This window comes from Phaseolus vulgaris, chromosome 1 (genome assembly GCF_000499845.2).
Source record: "Phaseolus vulgaris cultivar G19833 chromosome 1, P. vulgaris v2.0, whole genome shotgun sequence".
Lineage (NCBI taxonomy): Eukaryota > Viridiplantae > Streptophyta > Magnoliopsida > Fabales > Fabaceae > Phaseolus > Phaseolus vulgaris.
This window is the reverse complement of record NC_023759.2, coordinates 50,864,085-50,876,110: the sequence shown is the minus strand read 5'-3', so window position 1 is coordinate 50,876,110 and position 12,026 is coordinate 50,864,085. Positions and strand designations below refer to the sequence as shown.

Sequence of the window (12,026 nt, the reverse complement as noted above, 5' to 3'; positions counted from 1 at the left end):
TTAAATAACATGGTAGAGAGAAAATCAACTACATGCAAATGTGTAGCATAAACTCAAAGCAAAGTTTAAAAAATAAATAATACAAAGTGCAAACATGGATAAGTTAGTTAACTTTGAGGTATATAAATAAGTTTATTTTATATTGGTGTTCACAAGGGAGTAAGTGCATAGCTTATGATGAGGCTAAAACAAGAATAAAATAATATATAATTTGAATAACATAAAAAACTAAAAAAGTTTCAAATTAGGTTTAAGAAATAACAAAAATATTTTATAAAACAAAATTTATAATGAATATACTATAAATACATTCAATGTAAAATTTCTCCTAAAATTTAATTTCTTCCAAATTGATATTTAAAAAAATTAATAGTACTTTACTGCTTAATAATTTCTTAACACTTGCAGAAATTTCTTTTAAAATAGAAAAATAATTATTGAAAAGTATAAAATAACATATTTATCAAATGTAAAGAATAATTTTATAAATTAAATAATTTAGTCAGATCAAATCCTGTTAGAATTGTATATATTTGAGTGTATGTAACTGATATATTGTTTCATTTGATATATGTAAATTACTTTTATATTATATTTTTTAATATATTTGAAAACCATAATACTTTTTTTTTTGTTAACCACTTAAGATCAACATTTCAGATTTTCTAGTGCAAGAGTGGTCATTTTGAGAAGCAAAATATCTTCTCACAACAAATGGTTTTTTTTTTTTTTTCTAACACACTACTTAAAATTGCATGGTAAATAATGAGTTGTAATTATATGAGTAACTTTATTAGTAGTGTATTAATTCACCTATGATTAATTTGTTAAACAATGATTAAAAATTTATTCTGATCCCTATTATTATATAATAATATAATATATATTAGGGAATTATATATTATAAATATTATACTATATCATTTATTGAATAAATAATATTGTATGTACATATATTAATATGTAAGACTATCATATTATATTCAAATTATACAGAACTAATAATTATAAATTTCGTGAGAAACTTTCAACTGCTAAATTAACATTCTTTACTTTCTAGTTATAAGCTCCCACGTTTTTATTAATTTACAAGTTATAATTTTGTTAATAGTAATTTAAACTGTTAAGGGAATTAATTTCTGTACTATTTTACAAGTTATAATTTTGTTAATAGTTATTTAAATTGTTAAGGGAATTAGTTTTTGTATCCGATTAAAACATTTTTAAATAAAAAAAGTATGGATAAAAATATTTTATGGAAATAGTTTGCTGAAACACTTTTTTATTTGGACTTCCGAAACACTTTTATAATTTCAGAATATTTTTCTGAAATATATTTTCTGATTTTTTTAATTTTTTTTATATTGTGAAATTGTTTTTCTGAGATAAAGTTTTGGTTTTTCAATTCCAGAACTCTATTCCAAAACACACAAATTTATTTTAAATTTACTTTTTTGAATTAAATTTCAGATTTTAATTTCTGGAGGGTATTTTTGGAAATTCCGAAAAGCGAGAGTGTAGGATGAATTTGCCATTTGTTAATAGGTTCGGCCCAAGAGTTAAATTATTGTTACAATTCATCATAGTTAAATGGGCCGGATCTTGTTGCAGCCCACAATCAAGCCCACTAGACCAGGTACAGTTATCCATTATATATAAAGCCATTGAACACTGAATTAAACCCTAGTTTGCTTCCTCCTTCAGCAGTTGCTCTTCCTCAACCGCGTGGAAGAAGTAGAAGAAGAAGAAGCCGCCATGGTAAGTGACCAATGTTCTTCAGGTTTTTCTTCCGAACTTCATTTTCAGATCTCTTCATTTTAATGTTTCGTTTTCTCTTTTCTCAGGTGAAATACTCCAGAGAACCCGATAATCCTACCAAGTGTAAGTGTCTTTTCACTTCCATTATTTCGCAAAATAATGATTTTCAATTTTTATAAGTTTTTGACTCTGGTTATTTATTTGTTCTGCTTATTCACCCAACCAAGATATTTTTCTTCTGTTAGTGTTGATTTTAGGTTAATTTAAACTAATACGCGATGTGGCATGTTTTTGCAGCCTGCAAGGCAAGAGGCGCGGACCTCAGAGTGCATTTCAAGGTACTTTGATTTGTTACCCTAACACATGTGACTAACCCTAATTTGTGCAATCGAGTGTAATTTTCATGTGCATTTGCAATATATTGTGTGCTTTGTTTGGAAAACCTGATGAAAAAAGCAGGGGTTTGTTGATCATGTAGACCGACCTCTCGTAAACTTCAGGGATATAATAATCTCCATTGTTATTGGGTGAACCTCTGTTATTTTGTTGTGACTGAAGGTTCAGTAAATGATGGAACATATTTTTCTAATACCGCTTCTATTAGGATATGAATTTGCTATAAATAAGAGATTTCACGTCTGTAGATCTATATAATTCATTTGAAAAGATATAGTTATTCCTGGTTGCTCATAAGGATTTTCCGTGTATGAGTAGGACCCTTGGAAACATTGTAGCATATAGCCTCCATGGGGTTTGGTTAATATGTATTACTTTTTTGTTGATTAAAGATATATAATGATAATTGTCTTGTATAATTTAATTTAGTCTCATGCTTCCGTTTTTTCATTTACAGAACACTAGGGAGACTGCGTTTGCAATCAGGAAGTTGCCCCTTGTTAAAGCCAAAAGGTACTTGGAGGATGTATTGGCCCACAAACAAGCCATCCCTTTCCGTCGATTCTGCCGTGGTGTTGGGAGGACTGCTCAGGCCAAGAGCAGACACTCCAATGGACAAGGACGCTGGCCCGTCAAATCAGCTAAATTCATCCTGGATTTGCTGAAGAATGCTGAGAGTAATGCTGAAGTATGTCCTCTGTATTCTCTTATTTGCTTTACCATATAAATATTTAATGTAAATTTTCGAAGTCACTAAGCTTCTTAATGCTTTGCCACAGGTTAAAGGTTTGGACGTAGATGCTCTTTACATTTCCCATGTCCAGGTTAATCAAGCACAGAAGCAAAGACGCCGTACCTACAGAGCCCATGGAAGAATCAACCGTATGTTTCTGATCTTGAATAGGTTATGTTGTCCTAATGGATTACAAATACATGCTAATTTCGACATTTTTTTCTGCAGCTTACATGTCATCTCCCTGCCATATTGAGCTGATATTATCTGAGAAGGAAGAGCCTGTGAAGAAAGAGGTAAGATTGACCATCTCTCTGTTAACTTTATTTTGACTTCCTTTCTTGTGTTAAAATATTTTTTATTGTGGTTATTGTAGCCCGAGACCCAATTGGCAACAAGCAAGAAGAAGGGTGCTCTCCGTAGTGGTGCTTCATCTTAATTTGCTCTTGAAGCTTTATTGTGGGATTCACCTTCTTAGATTATGTCAGTTTTGACGATCGTTTTCCTTTTAAATTTGAATTTTTGTTATGAGCCGCTTTTGAAGGTTGAACAACACCTTTTTGTTTCGCATACTATGTTTTTAGTTAATTGAGTTACTGGGAAATTATTCATATGGTCGTTTCTGTTTTCATTTACTCGGTGTATCCCTGTGTGTTTTTGTTATTTTTATTGAGTGAGATGAACAAATGGCTCATTTATGGAAATCGAGACTAATTAAGTTTACTAAGCTATTATGGTTGTGTGCATTTGGAATAATTGACAACTTCAAAATCGAAAGGTATTTTGGGTGTTTTTTCATGCACTATTTCTTAATAATTTTGTCACTTTGTAACGAACCCTTTTTCTTTCACGCATTGTTGTAAATTATTGTATTCTAGTACAATAATACCGATTATTATTTTTTAAAAGTTTTGTATGGTCCTATCTCTACTAAAATTTATATGTATTTGTCTTTCTAAAGATTTCGCATATTTCTAGCTTTTTGAAAGTTGTAGTGGTAGATAAAAAAAATCCTTTTTTATAATTGTTGAACGTGTTATAATTACTATGTTATTAATAGGAATTGAAAGTAAGTCTAAATTCTAGTGCAATGCAGATAACATAATTGATGAATGTTTACAATTATTGTAAATTGTCAAAATAAACCTAATTTGAGTGGATCAATGATAAAATAAACCTAATTTGAGTGGATCAATGATAAAATAAACCATTCTGTTCCAATGTTTTAGAATGTCATGGACCAGAGTTGTGTGGTTTGGTGTTATTGGTTACGTAAGATGGTAAGTCTATTTCTGGGTAATTCACTTGGTTCTAAATTCAAAAGGTATTGTTGTATTCTTCCCCATTATTTCTTGAAAAAGTTATTATCGTTTAATGTGTGCATTAAGTTCTACGAAAATGGTATGAATTGTTTGTCATGAATAATTTGTACCATAGTTTAAAATTTCGTTTACCGAAAGTGTGTATTTACTTGGATTATTTTCATAGAAATCTCAATTAAAGTCAAAGTTATAGAATATTTTATTTAAAGTTACATTTTATATCTTGTAATTTTTTCAATGAAAAAGTATGCTGACTAAAAAACTTAAAAAATTATAGTTATGTTTTAAAAAGTCTTTCTATTACATGTGCTGTACATTTTTCAATTTGAAAAAAAAATACATATTTTGATAATTTTCTAAAAAAAGTTAACCATGTTTAAATATGGGAGATTTTTTGTTCGAAATTATTCAGAGACAGAATCAAATAATCTAAGTAAAAGAATCACAAAAGTTTAATTTTTAAATTATTGAGCTACCTATATATATATATATATTTTTTTTTTTTTTTTTTTCCTCTTCCTACATATAATTTATATTTTCTCTTTTTTTAATATTTTTATTTTCTTGTTTATATGTTAATTTGGTTGGATAATATTATAGTTGGTTGCTCGTCAAAATGTATATTCACATCAATATTATATTAAATTTGATAAATTCATAAATCCTTTCAAAAATTATTATTTGATATTTTACAATTCCTTCAAATTACAATTTTCTAATCATAAAAAAATTTAAACATTTTTTAAAAATTACATTTTTATAACAACATTATTTAAAATTTACATGACTTTTTAAATATTTTAAATCTCAATTGAATACATTATGGGTAAATGCATGAAACCTCCTTAAGTGTAAAAATATAATTCGATTCATCGCAATAAATAATTATTTGTTATAATACTTGAAACATATTTGCAAGTTCATTTTATTATTTTACGCTTTATCGATAAAAAAAATTCAAATATGATTTAATAAAAAACTAAAAAGTGATAATATAATTTTTAATCATTTCATTAAATGTCAAATTAAAAGGTTAATATTACAACTTTTGCATTAATGTTATGAATGTATCTCATTGGTATTTTCCAGTAAAAAGTAGTAGTAAAAACAGTATTTTAGAAAACCTTGTAATATTCGAGGAAAAATACGTTTAGTGTAGGTGGGGTAAAAGAAACTTCCATCATTATATATAATTCACCCTTCTCCTTGCAAGGCTAGTCCACGCTTCATATTCCAAAATCAAAAGGTCAGTTGCACATTCTGTTTTCTCTTTCATTCTTTTAATTTATCGTTCTCTATTTTTCTGCCAAAAGAAAGTACTTTGTATTGATCATATCATCGTTCTTTGGGTGCGATTTCTTCATTTCATGGATCCCTTGATGGTTGGAAACCCCATTTTCATAGAAACACTACTGGAATTTTAATCAGTGTGTTCTTTAAATGAATCAATTTTTCATTGAATTATCGTTTAGGGTATGCTTTTACTATGAATGTTTCATCGTTTGTGGATACCGTGATTGCCTATAAAATTTTTATTTTAGAGGATTTGATGAAAATTAATGAAAGTCTCATCGATCTCAGAGAAACCCTTTTCTCAATTTTAACTATAGAGCACAGATTATAGTGTTTTCCCCCGTTTTTGCTCTTCCCAATTGTACCATAAAACTCAGATCTAGTACCAGGACTAGTTGTGAGACCTTTGGAGCATTTTTTTTGTCTTTTGATGATTTTTGGTTACTGTTGTTGACTGTATAATTGGTATGAGTAAATGTCTCTCAACCATTCAATAAAAAGTCCTTAATGTTTTGAGACATTACCCCCTCTAGTGGGTTAAACCTTTCAGAGTCTGTTAAATGTCATGTTAGCATGCAATTTTCATCTCCAATTTTTTCTTAATCCTCTAACTCCATTGTACTTGCATATTGGTGGATTGCTGAAGTGGGAAAAATGGAGATATCAAGTAGGTAACTTAGAAATAGAAAAATATTGCATTGATACCAAACTGTTGTTAGCTTGACCCTAGAACACTTGATGCAGTCAACACTTCACAAAATACTTCAAGAAAGTATATATCACTGTAGATTTTCTTTTTGAATAAACTATTTATTTCAGTAAAAGGAGGTGTATTTTGAAAAGGGTTTAATGGGTTTGGATCTGTTTAATTTATGGAAACAACTAATGTCATGGATTTCAAACATCAAGGACTTTTTATTAGTTTTGAATACTTAAGGGACTAACTAGGTGAGACATTGATACATTGAGGACCAAATTGATGGTTTATTCTTAACAAGTGGTTGCTTCTATATGCAATATCACACTAGATAGTTTGATGTATTTGTGTCTAGCAGTGCACCCATTTTAATTCTTACACTCTTAATCCGTTCCTCAGACTACATTGGGGTTCTGATTTCTTATTAGGCTTGGGCTCTGGAGAATGAATTTTACTTGAAATTTGGATAATTCTTTGTCCATTCTCAGATGGCTAGGATCTTCAATATTTTTTTAAGTCAGTTAACAAATTGAATATAAAATATTTTGGATACGAGAAATTTTGTTTTACTACTACTTGTATGTTGAGCATCTTTTAGCACAAGTGTAGATCTTTAAGTTTTTTTGTGTTTTCATTGTTGTCATGTAGATTTGGAGGGTATCTGAGTACTTTTTCTTATGATTTTCCTTCACTAGATGGATTGGCAAGGACAGAAGCTAGCAGAACAGCTTATGCAGTTAATGCTGATTGCAGTTTCTGTGATTGCATTCACAACTGGTTATCTTATGGCTTCTTTCCAAATGATGATCCTTATATATGCTGGTGGTGTGGTTCTCACCACACTGGTCACTGTCCCTAATTGGCCCTTCTTCAACCGCCATCCTCTCAAGTGGTTGGATCCCACCGAGTTAGAAAAGCATCCAAAGCCTCAACCATCTCTGAATACAACTTCAAAGAAGAAATCTGTTAAGAAGTAGGCTTCTTTGACACATGTCAGTGCTAGCATGTTCTTGAGTTCAAATGTTGACTAGATATTACAATCTACTAAACTTTTGGGACTTCTAAAGTTATAACTATTTAGTTTTTGAATTTTTTCAGATCCATTTTCTCTTGCAACCATTTTTTTTTTGTATCTCTCTTCCTCCCTTTTCACACCCTTCACCCCCAATGGGTTGATCTTGGTTTATTGCTTTTCTGCTTGTCTTCCCATCGTTGATCTGGTTGGTGTGTGAGTTTAATCATCTTCATGACTAATGATTTCCTGAACTATTCAAAGTGTAGGTCTTTATGTGGACTTTTAATATAATTTTTTGTAGCTTCGATTTTGAAGGCTTAAACATTGTTCTAGGTATCAAAGTATGATGCAAATTACCGCAAGTTCTGTCCGTAGCTTTTTGTTTACAAAGAGATACTTAGGGCTGTTATTTTATTGGGACAATTACTTCCTGCACCATATCACTGCATCCAATTTTAGTATGAAAAAACAAAAAACCCCTAAATAAAATGGGGTGCATGTAAAATGCATTCCAGAATATGTTTCAGGATTTTTTTTTTTTCGAAACGAATTTTATGTATCACGGATTTCTTTATCTGAAATGAAATTTTTATTTTTATTTCTGAAACACAATAATCTCTTTTGATCTATTTTTCTAGAATATAGACATTTTCGGAAATTTAAAATTATGTAGGGTGCAGGTTTAAAAAATTGGGTGTAGGAATAGTTTGTCTTTTATTGGATTTAAAGAAGGCGACAAGCCCAACAAGAACAAGTAGTCCTTCTATAAAGAATGTAAGCCCAGCAATTTCTTTTTTTTACGGCCCAATCTTGGGTTTCTGTTTCTATTTGGTGGAAACTGGAATATTTATTAATGTTTTAAATTAAAAATAAAATAAATATAATTAAAATAATAATTTATTAATGTGTAGATAGTATGTATTTTACTGTATGGGGGTATTAAAGTATCACCACCCTTCTATTGATTATAGTCGAAAATGGGTATATAATCAACATTTTCAGTCAGACGGTTTGATCCTCCACCTCCATACTTTCTTCTCTCACCTCCATATATTTTTAAACTTCTAAAAATATCCCTTTATAATATATTTTTAAATTTATAAAAAAACTCCAAATTAGAACTCATTTTTTAAATTTATAATTATAATTAGCTTCTAGTAATCCGAAATCCTTTTTTCAGATGCATTATTATTTTGTTATTTAGCTACCGAAAGTATGGATTGTATAATCTGAAAACTAGTATAATCTGAAAACTAGTTTATAGAAGTGACAAAAAATATAAAAATGTATTTTTATATTGTGTATGGAGGTGGCAGAAGAAGATATGGGAGTGCAGGAAGAAAGAGTCTTTCAGTCATTGGAATTCAACAGTGTATTCGTGGGTGACATTTATATATAAACAGGATTGAACCAACCTGATAGAGATTTTTGGTCAAACAAAACACAAATGAACTTCATTGATATGAACTCAGCTCACTCCGAGATACAAGTGATCGCACGGAAAGGGACTATATACAATGAGAATTCTGGGGGCTAACGAAATTCTAAGAGTTTTCATTTCGTAGCGCCCTTAAAATGGGATCATTTTCCTCATCAAGCAAATTGTCGACGTCATCATCATCTATGTCATCTAAAATTGACTGGTTAATGCTCTTTCGAGATTGTCTCCTGTGCTTTTTAGGTTCCAACCGTGGTTCTGCTTGCTGAACACCCATATCTCCCATTTTCAACCTGCAAAAAATTTTAGGTTGCTTTTCAGGAATATCATAACAATAAGCTGTGAGAGATCTTTTGAGCATTACTGCATATTCCAGGAAAAAATACTTCTACTGATAATTCCACAGACTTATTGTTTTCCTCACAGTCTACATCAAGGAAATGCAATTTAGTAGCTTCTTTCATGGGCTAACATGCAAGTGCAAATGATAATGATCATAAATAGATTCGAATTATGCTGTGAGATTCATGTCCATATCTATACATTAAAATGTAAAGGGATAAGAATCAGCTTTTTAAAAATGTGTGAAAACCTCATAATTACGATAACTGCTCAGAATGTTAATTTTACTAATGGATAAAAATCCCAGAATTGAACTCTTTGATCAAAGCATCATACTTTCCAATTAACTGAAATGAATTGGTTTGCAATCAACAAAGACACATACCTTACATCCCCTTCTCTTTTAGTCCCAAATGTCCTGAGTTGGAACTCTTCCCTGATTCTGATTTCATCCAGAAGTTGAAAATAGAATGAATATCTTTCCCAATCTCCCTTCACAATGCACCCAGGTTCTCCCAGATGCAAGCAATTGTTAAATGAGCATTTCTCAGTCTCATTCGCACTAAGCATTTTCCTGATCTGAATAAGGAGAAAGATGATAAGATCAATCAAAACAGGAAACACAGTGTTAACCCAGGATTTATTCAAATACAAGTTATGCATCACTAACTTCAGGAAAAGTCTGTGCAAGAGACTGCTTTGTAACTTTCAATAAACTAGGTTGATTAAATCCAGGAGTATCAGCAAGAAACCCCCCTCCAGATATTGGAAGCAAAGAAACATGGCGAGTAGTATGCTTTCCTCTACCACTTCTCGTGGAAACCTCCCCAACCCGTTGATCCTCAAGCCACTTGCTTCCCGAAATCTGAAAAGTAAGGTGCATTCACGGGTGATACAAATATCAATCTCTCGTAGGTAGAGGAAAAAAAGAGAATAAAACAAAGAAAACCCACAGGCTCAAACCAGTTCTCCCCTTCCGCAACATCAGAAGAATTGCTTCTAAGGGCATTTATCAAACTAGACTTCCCAACTCCACTAGGCCCCACAATCACTGTCGTTTGATCCCTCAACTGGAATGCAAGAAGATCAAGTCCATGTCCAGATTCAACGCTGCAAAAAACCGGCTCATACCCCCAGCTGCGCAGCCTGGACTTCCACGAACTAATGATCTACGCAAGAACAAAAGCAAAAACAAGCAATAGCTTTAGACCAGAAAATACTAAAAGTTGGATTACGAGTTTGAAAAAGCTTTCTCCAACCTGGTGAGTTCGCACAATGGATTTACATACATCACACTATTCGACTCGGTTATAAATCAAATTTCCAAGCAGAAATTCATATTTGGAATCAAGTTTTACCGTGACTACCAAGGACCTAACACAACACAACCCTCTTCTTTTACTTGAACTCGGGATCGATATGAAACCATACTGGAGTTTGCAGCATATCAAATAAAAACCCGGTAATTCAACAAGTGAAAATCAAATTCCAATTCCCAAAAGTGCTTTTTTCAACATCTATCCAGACTCAGTCCAAGCATTCAGCAAAGCTTTCCATCCACTGTACACAAAAGACTATTAGCGTGTTTGGATATCTAACAAGATCAATTCTGCCCCCCAAACAAAAATCACAGTGAAAAATTGAAAAAAGTGGCTACTATTTGTTGCTTGGGCATTCAACATGGAACTGGAATTGATAATGGGAAAAGTGCATCCAATCCAAACACAGTATAATAAATTGATTTTAGCTTGCAAGAGAAGCTTAATTCAGTTTCTGCTATTCATCTCAATTGTGGTGCATTTGGGATAAATTTATCCAAACAGAGCCTACATGTCACAACAAACAACGACAATGCATAGCGCGTGAACCTCACCTCTTTATCCACAAGCTCGGTCTTGTTGAGTGCCAGCGTGATAGGGATTCCAGTGGATTCAGCTTCGACAAGAAAGCGCGTGAGGGTAAACGGTTCAGGCCTGGGTTGATCGAGCGAGAACAGCACGAGAAGGTGGTCGACGTTGGCAACGGGAGGGTCAAGAATCTCAGAGGACCGGTGGAAGACGTTTTCAATCCATCCCCTACGATCCACCCAATCCACGGAACCGACAAGAACCTTGTCCCCGACCATGACCCTGCGCTTAATCTTCTTCAGTAGCGCCCTCACCACGCAGAGAAGCTCCACCCCGCGGAAGCTTCCAGAAGAAGGAGGCTGGTCGTTTTCGGGAACGATGACGCGCATGAAGTTCGCCTGCGACGCCGCCACGACGCCGATGGCCTGGGATTCCGTGAGCGGGGGGCTGTCTTCCAGGGAGAGGACAGGGGCGAGAGAGGAAAACTCCTTCAACGTTTTCTTCGCCTTCAGAAGGTTGCGGCTCGGGGCGGCTTGCTTGTTAGGGTTTTGCTGCTGCCGGGCGGCGATTGGAAGGCACCGGAAGCGGCGCAGGAGGAATGGTGCGGCGGAAGCCACCGCGCGATGCCGGAGCATGGAGAACGACGATGCCAACGACATGAAAATGGAACGTAACAAACGAATGAAGAATCGGAAGTGATTCTGCGTTACGGAGTTTTAGTTACAGTTTTGAGGTCAGTGTTATCGACTTCGTTCTCGCTGAAACGGAAAAGATGAACTCAACGTCACCGTTTTGGGCACTCTTAGTCTAAACGACGTTTAAAAACCATACTCACAAAACGAAACGACACTGCCTTTTCTGCTCTCTTCTAGGCATATCTATCAACAACGTCTCTTAAACGACGTCGAATTTCCTACTGCCACTGTGCTTAGTCTTATCCTCTTTTTTGTTCATTCTCTCGAGGAGGTGATGTGATCAAACAATATTAATTATTCCCTTTACTATAAGATTAAAAAATAAAACAATTTTTAATAAAAAAAAAATTATAATTTTAAAGTATGATAATTGATCTTAAATGATATTATTTTTCAAATTTAAAATTGGAACAATAATTAATTTAGTGTAAATTATTGCATAGTGTTCTTCCAAACCACATGCATTATGTGTTTAAGTGAACCTAATCTT

General features: G+C 32.8%; 3 protein-coding genes and 1 non-coding gene across 5 annotated transcripts; 3 read left to right on the top strand and 1 right to left on the bottom strand.

The window, feature by feature from the left end:
* Window positions 1–1,630: 1,630 nt before the first annotated feature.
* On the top strand, window positions 1,631–3,498 carry LOC137815246 (large ribosomal subunit protein uL22y). Its single transcript, XM_068618353.1, has 7 exons — window positions 1,631–1,758; window positions 1,845–1,881; window positions 2,056–2,096; window positions 2,612–2,842; window positions 2,934–3,036; window positions 3,116–3,183; window positions 3,264–3,498. The coding sequence occupies exons 1-7, from the start codon at window positions 1,756–1,758 to the stop codon at window positions 3,324–3,326; spliced, it is 546 nt and encodes a 181-aa protein (XP_068474454.1). The 5' UTR covers window positions 1,631–1,755; the 3' UTR covers window positions 3,327–3,498.
* On the top strand, window positions 2,208–2,339 carry LOC137816760 (small nucleolar RNA snoR74). Its single transcript, XR_011081874.1, has one exon. It is a non-coding gene; the product is annotated as a small nucleolar RNA snoR74 (small nucleolar RNA).
* A 1,821-nt stretch (window positions 3,499–5,319) lies between the features above and the next one.
* LOC137815243 (signal peptidase complex subunit 1-like) lies at window positions 5,320–7,302 on the top strand. 2 transcript variants are annotated; one of them, XM_068618349.1, is made up of 2 exons: window positions 5,320–5,455; window positions 6,895–7,302. In XM_068618349.1, the coding sequence occupies exon 2, from the start codon at window positions 6,895–6,897 to the stop codon at window positions 7,174–7,176; it is 282 nt and encodes a 93-aa protein (XP_068474450.1). In that variant the 5' UTR covers window positions 5,320–5,455; the 3' UTR covers window positions 7,177–7,302. The 2 variants fall into 2 exon arrangements, with proteins under 2 accessions (XP_068474450.1, XP_068474451.1); XM_068618350.1 differs by having other exon boundaries at window positions 5,386–5,455; window positions 6,848–7,302.
* Window positions 7,303–8,639: 1,337 nt separating this feature from the next.
* LOC137815255 (small ribosomal subunit biogenesis GTPase RsgA 1, mitochondrial-like) lies at window positions 8,640–11,818 on the bottom strand. Its single transcript, XM_068618370.1, has 5 exons — window positions 10,868–11,818; window positions 9,948–10,163; window positions 9,665–9,859; window positions 9,380–9,573; window positions 8,640–8,945 (listed from the first exon to the last, which is right to left on the bottom strand). The coding sequence occupies exons 1-5, from the start codon at window positions 11,498–11,500 to the stop codon at window positions 8,759–8,761; spliced, it is 1,425 nt and encodes a 474-aa protein (XP_068474471.1). The 5' UTR covers window positions 11,501–11,818; the 3' UTR covers window positions 8,640–8,758.
* Window positions 11,819–12,026: the final 208 nt, after the last annotated feature.